The sequence below is a fragment of the Akebia trifoliata genome, chromosome 11 (genome assembly GCF_017979445.1).
Source record: "Akebia trifoliata isolate Shusen 1 chromosome 11, ASM1797944v1, whole genome shotgun sequence".
Taxonomy (NCBI): domain Eukaryota; kingdom Viridiplantae; phylum Streptophyta; class Magnoliopsida; order Ranunculales; family Lardizabalaceae; genus Akebia; species Akebia trifoliata.
This window is the reverse complement of record NC_141385.1, coordinates 2,746,435-2,761,080: the sequence shown is the minus strand read 5'-3', so window position 1 is coordinate 2,761,080 and position 14,646 is coordinate 2,746,435. Positions and strand designations below refer to the sequence as shown.

General features: G+C 35.5%; 1 protein-coding gene across 1 annotated transcript; it reads left to right on the top strand.

Annotated features, from left to right (window-relative positions):
* Positions 1–753: 753 nt before the first annotated feature.
* On the top strand, positions 754–12,663 carry LOC147390316 (cysteine-rich receptor-like protein kinase 10). The gene is made up of 7 exons (XM_086458671.1): positions 754–1,579; positions 9,004–9,126; positions 10,302–10,423; positions 10,538–10,748; positions 10,888–11,125; positions 11,353–11,503; positions 12,167–12,663. Exons 1-7 carry the CDS (start codon positions 787–789, stop codon positions 12,473–12,475), a joined length of 1,947 nt encoding a protein of 648 aa, XP_086314797.1. The 5' UTR covers positions 754–786; the 3' UTR covers positions 12,476–12,663.
* Positions 12,664–14,646: the final 1,983 nt, after the last annotated feature.

Sequence of the window (14,646 nt, the reverse complement as noted above, 5' to 3'; positions counted from 1 at the left end):
CTCAATCATAACATGTGGTGGGTGAGATGATGCCAACGCCCTGGTTGACTGGTTATAAAAAAGAAGGAAAATGCTTGAATGACACAAACGGAGATACAAAAGTGACAAAAATGATGTGATGGCGTGCATGTAATTATCTTTAGCGTGTTTTTTTATTATTATTAACGTGACTATGGCTTTCAAGAATAGAAAAAAAGAGTCCAACTAACCTTACTAAGTTGGTAAGGATTTCACCCTTACTAAGGGTTCTTGGGCTCACCATGTGGTGTCCAAAAACATGATCCGATTCTTAAAGGTTGTAGAGGAAAAAATTCAATGAACTTTCAACAAAACAATTTTAAAAAAATTATTCTTCACAGTTGAATTCTAATTTTAAATTTAGGAGTCACGTGGAAGTTTGCTAGCCATTCATTTTCCAAACCTTGGATGAAGTTTAAAAAACGGTTTTTGATTTTTTTGACCTTTTGGATTTAAGTTTTTTCCATGAAATCTAGAGGAATCAGTGGTTTGGGATTGACCTTTTGGATTAATTAAAATCTTACTCAGTAAGAAAAGTGTCTTTCCTTTTTATCATCAGCGTCTACTCCACGGTTTCCTTCTCTCCACTCCCGTCCCATCACGTTATCTCTTTCTCCATTAAAAGATATTAATGTGATGATGACCTTGGTCCTAAATTTTAATTTTATAACTACCACATTTGAAGGTTTTAATTTTTCCAAATGTTCATTCGTCAAAGTCTTCTCTATAATTCATCGTTAATGAATCCAAATTGGCCCAAACCAAACAATGGTTTTCTTCAAATTTCTCTTGTTTGTCTGCTCCATCTTCATTCATGGTGGTCTCACTAATGTCCAAACCTCCCCACCTTACTTTGTACACATCTACTGCGAAGGACATAATTACACTAGGAATAGCCAATTTCGTCTTAATCTCAACCCACTACTCTCTTCTTTGTCTTCTAATGCCACACCCAATAAAAAATTTTACAACACCACCATAGGCCAAAATCCTCCAGACAAAGCCTATGGCCTTTTCACTTGTAGAGGAGACGTTACAGATGATGCGTGCAAGAATTGTGTGGAGGCAGCAACCAAAGATATCACCCAACGCTGTCCAACCCAGACGGAGCCAACTATATATTATGACCAGTGTATGTTAAGGTACTCCAATAGATCCATCTTCTCCACTATGCAAGATCATCCGAGTCTCTATATGTGGAATAACAACAATATCTCAAACCCAAATCGGTATAATAAGATACTACAAGATTTGATGTATGAGCTTTTATACAGAGCTTCTAATGGATCTCTAACTCTTAAATTTGCAACTGGAGAGAAACCATTTACAAACTCTCAGAAAATATATGGGCTAGTGCAATGCACTCCAGATTTATCTCCACTTGATTGCAACAGATGCTTAGTAAATGCTGTGGCTCAGACTCAGAGTTGTTGTGATGGGAAACAAGGGGGGAGAGTCGTTCAACCAAGTTGCATTTTGAGGCACGAGATTTATCTTTTCTATGATGAAACAAAGGGTTCTGCACAAAGCGTAACACCGCCAGATATGACTAGCACAAAACGTAAGTAGCACCATCTGGGTCATCCAGCTGCCCAATTTTTTATGATTGCAATTTTAATACTTTTAGTCAAGTCAAATGAATTTCCTAGAGATCAATACTAGTTCTATAAGAATGAGTGTCCTTGAGATCAATATAGACTCTTCCTTTGAGGCTTAGTATCATCCTTTAGACATACAAATATTAAAATCCTTAGGTTGAAATGTTGGAGGTCAACAACTGTTCAATTTCAATCCAAAATATCAGACGTAAAAAATGATTGTAATTGAGGTGTGGAAAAGATTTTTGCTCACAGAATTCTGGGATCCACCAATCACATGTACCCATGTGTATTGAATGACATTCTTAATTCATACTTACAAAACTACCTCTTGTATGCTTGACGTGGGCAAGAACTGAGGAGCTCGTGAGCACTCTGAGCAAAAAACGACTCTAACATTCTATTTTTTAGTGTGAAAACTTTTAGCCCCATGGAAGAAATGATTTAAAAGTCCAAAATACCCTTAATACCCCTCCGATGATTCATCTTGTTTTTACCAATTTATACTAGCAAATTATTTTTATATGTAATTAGAAAAAAAAAAAAACCAAGCATCAATTTGGTTGAAAATATAAAAAAATAAAAATAAAAATTGGGCCTGTTTGGTTGCAATATACTGTTAAAAGTTAACACCAGCCCAATTAAAATAGCCCAAACCTTTTACTCAAGCCCAATTTCTAGAATCTTCTTAAAGAAAACTCTAGATGTTATTTTTTAGATAAGAGAAAAGTAGAAAATTCTAGAATAGTAGATATTTTGGTGGAAAACTCTAGACTAATAAATATTTTTGGAAAGTTCTAGATGACAAAATTGTAACCACTAGATTAAAAATATGTTGGCACAATCCTAGCCATTAGTTAAGGAGGTGCCACTAGTATAAATAGGGGTGAGTCCTCTCATTTTGTAACAAGTAGTAAGAAATCAAGTAGTGAGAAAACAAGTTGTGAGAAATCAAGTTGTGAGAAACAAGTTGAGAGGTTGTAAAAAGTACGAGTATTTGTAAAAATTGTGTTTTTCGTAATAGAGTGTTATTTTCTTCTTCAACTTGTGAGTGATATTTTTATTAAGGGTATAGTACAAGTAATTTGTTTACTTGTTTATATCAAATATTTGTGCATATAGAATCAAGTACTATAGATTTTCCTCAACAATTGGCATTAGAGCGAGGTTGCCAAGGATCGATTTTGGTGGAGCTATCTTAAGTCGTGAGGAGTTTACTACTTTACAAGATCGTTAGTCAAGTTTGTTCCGTTTAGTCGAAGCTCTGTCGGCACGATGGGTGACCTTCAAGTAGTTAGAGGAATCAAGAAGCTCAATAACCAAAACTACAACACGTGGGCAACATGCATGGAGTCTTACCTACAAGGTCAAGACCTTTGGGAGATTGTCGGTGGTAGTGAAGTTACACAACCGACAATAGAAGATGCCAATGGCATCTTGAGGAAATGAAAAATTAAAGCAGGCAAGGCGATGTTTGCTTTAAAAACCACAATTGAAGAAGAAATGTTAGAACACCTTCGAGATGCCAAAACACCGAAAGAAGCATGGAATACTTTCGCTACACTCTTTTCAATGAAAAATGATATAAAGCTACAACTTCTCGAGAACGAGCTACCATCAAAGGCCACAACGTGATATGACGATCGCCCAATACTTTCATAAGGTGAAATCTATATGCCGTAAAATTTCAGAGTTAGATCCAAATGCTGCTATTGGGAAAATCAGAATAAAAAGAATAATTATCAATGGTTTACGACTCGAATACTGAGACTTTGTTGCTGCAGTACAAGGATGGCCGACACAACCATCACTTATTGAGTTTGAAAATTTGCTTATTGGTCAAGAAGCTTTGGTTAAGAAAATGGGAGGAGTCTCGTTGAAGGGTGAGGAGGAAACACTCTACACAAGCAAAAGCAAATGCAACTTCAAGCAACACGTCAGAGGTGGATCTAAAATGAATTATGACAAGATAAGAGGTCATCAAAGATAATGAGGCTCTCGTCTAGGGGGAGCTTCAAAGAATCACGGTAATAGTAGAAGGTTCGAAGGCGATTGCTACAATTACGGGAAGAAGGGCCACATGGCGAAAGACTGTTGGTCTAAAAAAACATGCTAAGAGTAATGCTGCTACTTCCAGTTCTAAAGAGAAAATCGAAGATGAATGGGATGCTGAAGCATCATTTGTAAAGGAAGAAGAAGAGGTAGCTATTACAGCTATATCTAAAGAGATTGACTACGAGAATGATTGGATCGTAGACTCGGGGTGCTCAAATCACATGACAGGTGATAAACAAAAGTTGCAAAACTTGTCTGAGTATAAGGGAAGTCGTGTGGTGGTGACGGCTAACAACTTAAGGTTACCGATAGCTCACATCGGTAAGACGATAATCACACCTCGTTATAATTCTAACCAGGTGCCACTTCAAGATGTCTACCATGTTCCGGGAATGAAGAAAAATTTGTTATCTGTAGCTCAACTAACATCATCAGGCTACTATGTCTTGTTCGGTCCCCAAGATGTGAAGGTATATCGTGACCTCAAAATTTTAGAAAAGCCAACGATGGAGGAACGACGATTGGATTCAGTTTACGTAATGTCAGTAGAGTCTGCATATATAGATAAGACAAGAAGGAACGAGATAGTAGATTTGTGGCACATGCGGTTGAGTCATGTTAATTATTCCAAGCTAAGTGTGATGGTAAAGAAGTCGATGCTTAAGAGACTTCCTCAGCTTGACGTAAGAATAGACACGGTCTGTGCGAGATGCCAGTATGGTAAAGCACATCAATTGTCATATGAGAAATCGAAGTTTAAAGCAAAGGAACCATTAGAGTTAGTTCACTCTGATGTGTTCGGGCCAGTCAAGCAACTATCAGTTGACGGAATGCGGTACATGGTGACCTTCATTAATGACTTCTCTAGGTATGTGTGTATTTTCTTTATGAAAGAAAAATCTGAAACTTTTTCAAAGTTTAAAGAGTTTAAAGAGATAGTTGAAGGAGAAGTAGGAAAGAAGATCCGTTGCTTGTGCACAGACAACGAAGGAGAATATAGCTCAGACGAGTTCTCTCTATACCTATGAGAATGCAAAATACGTCGTTAGTATACATGTGCCAATACACCACAACAGAATGGTTTAGTAGAAAAAAAAATCGACATCTTGCAGAAATTTGTCGGAGTATGCTACATGCAAAGAATGTACCTGGAAGGTTTTGGGCCGAAGCTATGAGAACAGTAGCCCATGTGATCAACAAACTTCCTCAACCAAGGTTAGAGTTTGTTTCACCCTTTGAGAAACTGTAGGACATAAAACCTATAGTTAGCTACTTTCGAGTATTCAGATGTGTATGCTATGTATTTGTTCCTAATCATTTACACAGTAAGTTTGATAAGAAAGTAGTTAGATGTATCTTTGTGGGATACGACAGTCAAAAAAAGGGGTGGAGATGTTGTGATCCTACAACTAGAAGATGTTATACATCACGAGATATGGTATTCGACGAAACATCTTCTTGGTGGTCCTCAGGAAAAAAGGTGTTGCCAGACTCAAGAGAATTCAAAGACAAGCTGCAACAAAAGGTAGAGGAACACATTGTCAAAATTCAACCAAGTTCAGATGAAGTTGGAGATCGCATGACACTGATGGTGATCAAGAGTTGGCCCAAAATCCTTGGGAAACTGGTGTATATCAATAATCAAATCATCTTGAAGAAACGAAAATATCAACTCCACAATCACAATTGGAAGGTCAAACATAATTCGCAAACCAAATCCAAATATGCCAATGCAGCCATAGCTGAAGAAGCAACTGCTAAAGAACCTGAGACATTTGAAGAAGCATCACAAAGCTCTGAGTGGATCAAAGCTATGGAAGAAGAAGTCACAACATTAAAGCAAAATCAGACCTGGGATCTGGTGCCAAAGCCAAAAGATGTGAAACCCATATCCTACAAATGGATTTACAAGATAAAGCGTCGCCCAAATGGATCGATCGAGAGGTATAAGGCTAGATTGGTGGCTCGAGGGTTTTCTCAACAATATGGGCTAGATTATGATGAAACGTATAGTCCAGTGGTAAAACTCACAAAAGGATCGAGTACTTGCAAAGTTCAAAAATTTTCATCATTAGCTCGACATGGTGCAAAGAGTAAGAACTGGTGTTGAGGGAGAGTGTTAAAAGTCAACACCAGCCCAATTGAAAAAGCCCAAACCTTTTACCTAAGCCCAATTTCTAGAATCTTCTTAAATAAAACTCTAGATGTTATTTTTTAGATAAGAGAAAAGTAGAAAATTATAGAATAGTAGATATTTTGGTGGAAAACTCTAGACTAATAGATATTTTTAGAAAGTTTTAGATGACAAAATTGTAACCACTAGATTAAAAATGTGTTGGCACAATCCTAGCCATTAGTTAAGGAGGTACCACTAGTATAAATATGGGTGAGTCCTCTCATTTTGTAACAAGTAATAAGAAATCAAGTAGTGAGAAAACAAGTTGTGAGAAATCAAGTTGTGAGAAACAAGTTGAGAGGTTGTAGAAAGTGTGAGTGTTTGTAAAACTTGTGTTTTTCGTAATAGAGTGTTATTTTCTTCTTCAACTTGTGAGTGATATTTTTATTGAGGGTATAGTACAAGTAATTTGTTTACTTGTTTATATCCAATATTTGTGCATATAGAGTCAAATACTCTAGATTTTCCTAACATATACCACAATCAAGAGTAACAAAACCAAACAACAGTTTGATTCTCTAACCAAATTTGGGCTGCTCCTTATTTGAAATATTGGATTACCATTCATCCTCCATATATAATCCGTGGCCTTATTGCAGTTAATAGAACTACAGCTTTACTGTAGACTACCAATGGCCATAACCTCTACAAACCTCCACGTATCTGAATTGTTGTTAGAGAAATTGTTCAATGTAAGAGTGAGTTGGGCATTTTAGTTAGTACTTGGTATCCAATGTAAATACACAAGAAAGAAGCTGCTTATCAGCTGTTAGAATAATGGTTATGTTGTACCAAGTCATCTTTAGGATTAGACTAAGTGGTTAGTATTGTTTAGAAGTGTAACAAGAACACAAAATAAATCAAAAGACAAACACACACAAAGAACACAAGAATTTACAAACTCTCTAATCTCTGCAATTCTCTTGGACGCCAGAAACCTCAGAGAAAAAAAAAATCATGAAATCTGTGGAGGCCGATTTTGGGATAAATCAACCTCTACCACCATTTTTCATTCAATCCCCAAAACAATAATGAAAATATGAAAAAGATTAGAAGATAGATTTTTTACATGGTTCAACAAATGTGCCTACATCCACGGGCTCGAGGAGTTGTTTCACTATGAATCTCTTGGTTACATGGCCTCCTCAACTCCTCCTCCCCTCTACCTTCTTCCTCTTCTTTTCAATGGCCTCAAAGCCTTTTTATAGAAAAGCCCTAAAAGAGTTCTAACCCTTCTTAGGATACAATTGACCAGATTACCCTTACATAAATTAGTTATTACATTAAAAAGGAAAAAAAACCTCTTCAAATGATGCCACGTGTCCACCTCAAAATACGTGTTGATATTGCAAATGGACGATCCCAATGAGGGACGATTTAATCCATTTTAATCTATTCCCTGCTTTTCTCCAACTGAGACCCTAACCCATGGTTGGTTTGTGACCGAGTCACCAAGCTTACCCTCATATCTCTGTACTTGAATCAAATCCCTAGGTGTCACGTGTTGCCCCTTGGTACCTAGCAATAAATATCCTCTACAAAATCCTTGTTTGACGTAAGATACTAGCCTCTTTCTTGATTTAACCTTTTGAGCCGAAATCCAACTTAGGAATACTAGACATCTCACAATAGTTAGGATAGTTAGCCACTTATATAGCTACATGTGGTTTGTCTTCTCTGTTTAATAAGAATCTCGCCGATGATCAAATATCCAACTGGTTTTAACCTAACTTAAGTTGATATTGGCCCAGTCACCCATTTGAGTTCAGTTCATCGTCTTCTACATACATGGGCATATTGTATGTTCCTTTTAATTTTTTTTCTTTTTCAAATGGGTAAGATGGACTTGAACCCACACCCAATGTGTCAAACCAACTAAGCTAAGGGTCTAAGCCCGCATATTGTATATTGTGTGTGTGTGGAAATAGTCAAGGGAAACTCTTCTTTTTAATCAACGATATCAATTTGCATTAAAATTCATGAACAAGCAAGTGGTGATCTCCAAGGAGGACAATCAATATTTTCGGAAACAATGGAGTCATAGCATCAAGGGCATTGATATAATGTAATCAATGGGCATTGAGGGGGGGGGGGGGGGATCAGAATATTAGATATATATTAAATTGTGTTATGGTGACAATGATACATCGGGATCATTATCCTAGGATTAGGATACGTAGTCAAGGTGTAGTCATACCGTTATGTAACTGTTGCATGTAATATTTGTCTGTTTAGTAGAATCTTACCAGAGATGTAATAGTTTAGGAATTTCAGTTCATCACAGAAGTACAATGGTCAGGTTTAGAAGCTTTTGATTAAAATATCAAAAGATTTTTTTTTTCTTCTAAGCTTTCATAGGGTCTTTGATCATTTTAGATTGATGACTTAGATATCCCACTTGTCTCATGTTATGTATTAGAGACTTATTTTCTTACGAATAAATTTTATGAGAATATTGAGAACAAAAATTTTGTTCAATGTATGATATTTGTCTTCATCATTTTTTCTTTTCTTGATGCAGCGTGAATCAAAGAAATGATATGATCAACGTCAATATTGAAAAGAAAGACTCGGAACCCACCAAAAAATAGAGAAATTCTCAAGAATTTTATTGATCAACGATGTCTCCGTATTGGAGTTACAATACTATTTATAGAAAATGAGTCCTATTCCTAGAAAACACAACATAGGAAAAATATAAAAAAAAATTACAAAAAATAGTAAAAATGATTTAAGGATGGGAATGTAAACCACTTAACCCTAGAAGTAAGGTAGAATCAACGGTGCACGATTTTAACTTCTATAACTAAGGCAAAGTCAACCACTCGGGTCAATGGCCGCACATGGGCCTTGGCCTTATGCTTAGACTTTTTGTGATCCAAACATTCCATGAATTCTTACTTGTCCTACATCATTTATTTTATGAGATCTTTTGTTGATTGGATTAGCACTTGCATGAAAGTTCTTTTTCTAGATAATCCTCTAAATTTCTTCACTTTGCAATCAAAGGTCTATCTCTTACTCTGCAAATAATAATTCCGACTTCCAACATCACAACCTTTAGTCAATTAAAAAATGTATTCTTGAATTTGGCTTTAAATTTTAATATTCAATAGCGTGGGTTGCTTAATGAAAAATTGATCTTTTTTCATGCAGGAGGTGGAAAGAATTCATCTACAATTATTGTTACCATAGTTGTTCCTTCGTTTGTTGGATTAGTAATTCTCTCTATCATTCTCATTATCTTTTCATCACGAAGGACGAAGAAAAATTTTGATAGTAAGTAGCCATTGTCAATCATCTTATCTATTGTGATGATTAATTTTGATTGAAAAAGACTCATGGAACTACCTGTCTACAAACGCCGATAGAGATAGATACAAGTTGTTGATCAAATTAGTCACGAAAACAAGCTAAAAAAATCCTATTGAGCCATTGCTTCTCTCTCCCCGGTTCAGTAAAGACTAATTGTGAACACCAGAAAGTCGTTCTCACAGGGTCCCATATCAAGAGAACTATGCATGTAGTCCCTATTGGAAGACTGGTCTCCACTTGATCTGGTCTACATCATGTAAAATGGTTTTTTTTTCTGGAATATATGTACAAAACTGAAATACAAAAGAACAGAATAATCACAAAATTGGTTTTAGTATCTTCTGCTGTAAATCTTTTTTTTTTTTTTTGTCCTCGTTGCATTTATCTTTGTTACTGAATCTCTTCTAAGATTTTTAGAGTTGATTTTGGGGTGGAAAGAATAGAGTTCTTGCTTCTTTGTGCCTATGCTAGGCATAACGAAATTGAAGGAACTAATTGATTCATGGGTTCTGAAATGCAAGCCGGCTAGCTATCAACACCATAGCATCGCATTTGCTGAAACGGTAGGCTAGCGGGACTTAGTCATGTTCCCACCCTTACTAAGACCTGTTGGACCACATGACTGGCACGTACGCTAAATAACAGCTAATCCCCCTAGAGTTCATGGTCTAGATTATATTAAAAAAAGAGTCGTGCGGGAATAACATTGTCAGGGCATTTCTGACATAGATGTGTGGCATAATCATAGATGTTTTTCATCGAATTCTCACTCATACCTCGATGAAAAACATCTATGGTTATGACACACATCCATGCCAAAAATGTCCCCCACAATGTTACTTCAGCATTATCTGTACAAAAAATTCAATTCTTTTCCCCAATCACAGGCTTTTAAAATGAAATTCAAATCCAACATTGAAAAATTACCATTTTTAGATACTTAAATTTTTTTTTAATTATTTTCAAAAAAAATTCCAATCATTCAATTTCACAATTTGAGATTTACGTATGTGACACATCTGTGAGAGTGCTTTTTATACATTTACGCTAAGATGTGCGGTTTGCTAAATGTTACACATCGAAAGTCAATCATCTTCACTCATTTGATACATATTTCCCATTTCCTTATCTTGGTGAAGATGGGGAGGAGATTACAAATGTGGAATCATTGCAATTCAACTTTGATACAATAAAAGCTGCAACTGATAATTTCTCTGATGCAAATAAGCTGGGCAAAGGTGGATTTGGTGCAGTTTACAAGGTAACTCAAAGGTTAACATGCACACACAAAAAAAAAAAAACAAACCAGAAACATTAATTTCATTTGAATCAGCTTTTTTTTCTTTTTTGTCAAATTCTTGTTATATGTTCTCAGGGTAGGCTATCTGATGGACAAGAAATAGCAGTTAAGAGGCTCTCTAGAAATTCTGGACAAGGTGAAGAACAATTTAAAAATGAGGTTCTATTAGTGGCTAAACTTCAGCATAGGAATCTCGTTAAGCTCCTAGGTTTTTGCATTGAAAGAGAAGAGAGACTCCTGATCTACGAGTTCGTGCCCAACACAAGCCTCGATCACTTTATATTTGGTTTGGCTCCATTCCATTGCTTTATTTATTTTGCACTCATGAGAGAGAGATTCCTTTTTTTAAAATTATTATTTTTTATAGTATTGCACAGAGTCTCCCTAGTTTGATAAGGACTTGCCATATTACTTGGATGATGTAGATCCAACAAAGCGTGCATCTTTGAACTGGGAAATGCGCTACAAAATCATAGGAGGGATTGCTCGGGGGCTTCTCTATCTTCATGAAGATTCTCGACATAGAATTGTTCATCGGGATCTCAAAGTCAGCAATATTTTGTTAGATGCGGAGATGAACCCCAAAATCGCAGATTTCGGCATGGCAAGGCTCTGTGTAATGGATCAGACTGAAGGCAATACTGATAGAATAGTGGGAACATAGTAAGTACTATAATTATCAATAATGTTGTTCATTATTTTATAAAATTTCAGATTATTCATCCTTTTTTTTTATTTATTTTTTTATTTTACTAATGTAGGATGATAAATATATTCGGGAAGGCCAAAGAAAAAATAATGACTAGCAGGAAATTTATTTATTACGATGAAAAATGTTAAAGCTTGCTATCATCTTTCATATGAGTTATTTTATTGGTAATGTTATGCAGTGGATATATGTCCCCAGAGTATGCAATGCATGGGCAATTCTCAGTGAAATCAGATGTCTACAGTTTCGGTGTCTTGCTTCTGGAGATTGTGAGTGGTCAGAGAAACAACAGTTTCCAAGAATCACAGCATTTCGAAAACCTTCTAAGCTATGTGAGTGTAAATATTTGGTCATATTTTTATTTTTTAATTGGCTGATTTAGACATAACTTTCAAAAAATGTTTCTTGATTATTTGAGATACCACCTTATGTCTTCAAATTGATGGCATACCCTTTACCTCGATATTATTTAAGAAATTGACAAAAAAAAATGACTTAAATGCACTCTTCTTCAACCTCTAACAACAACCTAGTTTTTTCTCCTCTAAAGTTGAATCCCATCATCTTAAATCTCTAGGCTAAAATTTTGTACCCTCATCTTAAACCTTCAAACTTCAAGAACAACATTGGACATTTAGGGTAGTAGAAGACAATGGGTTTTTGGGTAGGAAATAAATGAAGGGTTTTTTACAAGAGATTGAAGACGTCAATGAATAGCTTAAAATAATATAACATTTTAGCAAGAAAATTTCATTGTCTTTAATTTGGCTAGAGATGAAGACGATTGCATTTAGGTCATGTTATGTTTGTGTCTTAGAGAAGATCAGGTCAAATGGTATTCCATTGGTTTGAAAACAATGGGGGTATCTATATTATTCGACAATACTAGGAGGGGTATGTTTAAACAGCCATTTTATTTAGTAGAGAAGTTTAGATCGTATGTTTTCGAAGACATAGATTCAAATTTATGATACATGCATGTTGAATTATTGCAGGCATGGAGACATTGGAAAGACGGAACATCTTTAGAGTTGATAGATCCAACTTTGAGGTATGATTTTTCGACAAGCGAAGTGATGAGATGCATCCACATTGGGCTATTATGTGTTCAAGAAGATGTTGCAGATAGGCCAACAATGGCAACTGTGGTTCTTATGCTTGGCAGCTATACTGGCACACTTTCCCATCCTTTACCACCAGCATTTTCCGTGCATGGTAGAATGAAGTCAAACATGCCCATGAGTGATTTAACACCACCATCGACTGTGAATGAGGTGACAAATACTGAGATATACCCTCGATAATCGTATTGGCTTTATTTTATGTATGGGTATCATCATATATACACAAGTTAATCTTCTACAAATAAGGCCATTACTTATTTTCTTAAGACATTATTAACTAGGGCTTTTCGTTGCCATTTATGGCAACAAGTATGTTTGTGCTATTTACATTTGGGAGGTGTGAATATCATTTAAATCATAATGAATTATATGAGTGTTATTATCACATACAAGTGTATGTTCACAAATAAAACTAGATGATCTTTTGAGACATTATTAAGTTAGGGTAAAGTAGCCATTGCAATCAGGTTATTGGAGAACATGTACATTCAACCCTCAAAGGGGCGAAAGGCGAGTAATTTTTCAAACTAAATTTTTTATTTTGCCGCCAAGATTTCTTACAAGGCATGAGGGAATTAAAAGAACTATTATCATTGTCAGACACATGTTGGGATCCTAATTCCTTGTTGGTGGGATTCCAAATGTTAGATACCACAACTTGATCCCTCATCTTAAGGAGGAAGTAAAGAAAAACAGAGTATGCTGTAAGTTCTCTCATCTCTCAACCGTGGTCTGTACTGAGAGAGAATGGAATTAGAACCACAGCCACTATCACCAATTTCTTCTTTAATTCATCAACAAAAGGAGGTGTTACCTTTTGATCGATGGGGTAAACCTAATCTTGAATTTCCGATAATCCTAAGAGCACCAATTTCACAGGGGGTATTACTAAATACACCAAAATATTTTACCTGTAAGTAGGGCCCAAGCCAGAATTTTGTTGTTGGGACAAACTATAATTAACAGGCAAGGTTGAAGAGCTTGAAGATGATAGGAATTAAGGGTATTGGCTAAAAATATAAGGGTATCCCATATATTCACTAATGTAGTAGGGATCTCTAAATCAACCATAAAATATAGAATTGGGGGCAACAAGGTTGAAAGGGGTATGTCTCACTTCGAGAAAACACGGGGTATCTCAAATATTCATGGAAACATAAGGAAGTGTCTAAAACACTCCCACAAAAAATGGGGTGGGGGAGGGGAGTGGGGCAACTGCCCCTTGTCTCCCCCTTGTTGGGTCCCTACACCAACTACACTAAATGCAATCATAAACTCTTTATTTGACTTTCTTCTCAAATTAGATGAATTTAATTATTAATCATATATAGCATATTATTGGACTTTCTTCTCAATTTTGATAAGACCCACTTTTGTTTTGTTGATCAATTGGGGTTGAAGGGACCCCTCCTTAAATGTGGAGTTTAAATAAAAACAATTCATGCCCTTTCCTAAAAAAATTCCATATCCAACTAATGAAAAGATGTCTAGATTTTATCACCAAGGTGAATTAGTAGAATATCATTGGTCAAAGCATCAATCAATTGGCCTTCCTTGCCGCTCTCAAATTCCATGGGAAGAGCCTTCCTAGAATTAAAGTATTGCTAATGGAAATTACTCATATGCTAATACCATTAGCAATACTTTAATTTTGTTCAAAATCTAAATATTGTTTAGTGCCCCTTTCATAAATAGGTAGGCATTATAATATTTGCCTCGATTATATAAATATATAGTTGATGCTTCCATTCCAATTTGTGATGTCTTCTCAATCCTCTCTTCATGTTAGTTTAGTTAATTTGAGTTAAGGAGCCTTCTCTACCAATTAAATAATAAAAATTGACTTGGCTTGAATCATGTTTCAATTGATATCATAATTTTTTTTTCTGCAACTTGAATTGTTTTAAGGCTCCAACTATCTTTATAAAATATTCACTGGTATATCTAAGATGGATACATTTATTAATTTCATTTCTTTTCATAAAATTTAATTAATTGAAATATTTGCAATTTTTTTCCTATTTATGTTGAACATTCCTCCTATTTCTCAAGTCTATTTTATTAGTTCACACTATATGGCCTTATTTTACTTATCCTTTTAGGTTGCTTTAAATTTGTCGTAGTCACATCTAGCAAACCACAATGTGCATGAGGTCCATGATTATCATTTAATTTGACATGATATTTATATAAGTGAAACAAACGTGAACAATCCGCTTACATATATATATATATATATATATATAGGGTCCCTTTCAGCACAAACATTTTGACAAACATTTTGGCAAAACATTTTTCAAAACATGGGTTAGAGGTTTTGGAATGGGCTGATTTTTGGTGAGGATGATCTC

Coding starts and splice junctions, on each gene's coding strand:
- LOC147390316 (XM_086458671.1), top strand. CDS start 787: ATGGTTTTCTTCAAATTTCTCTTGTTTGTCTGCTCCATCTTCATTCAT. Junction 9,127..10,301: donor GACGAAGAAAAATTTTGATA/GTAAGTAGCCAT, acceptor ATCTTGGTGAAG/ATGGGGAGGAGATTACAAAT. Junction 11,504..12,166: donor TCGAAAACCTTCTAAGCTAT/GTGAGTGTAAAT, acceptor GAATTATTGCAG/GCATGGAGACATTGGAAAGA.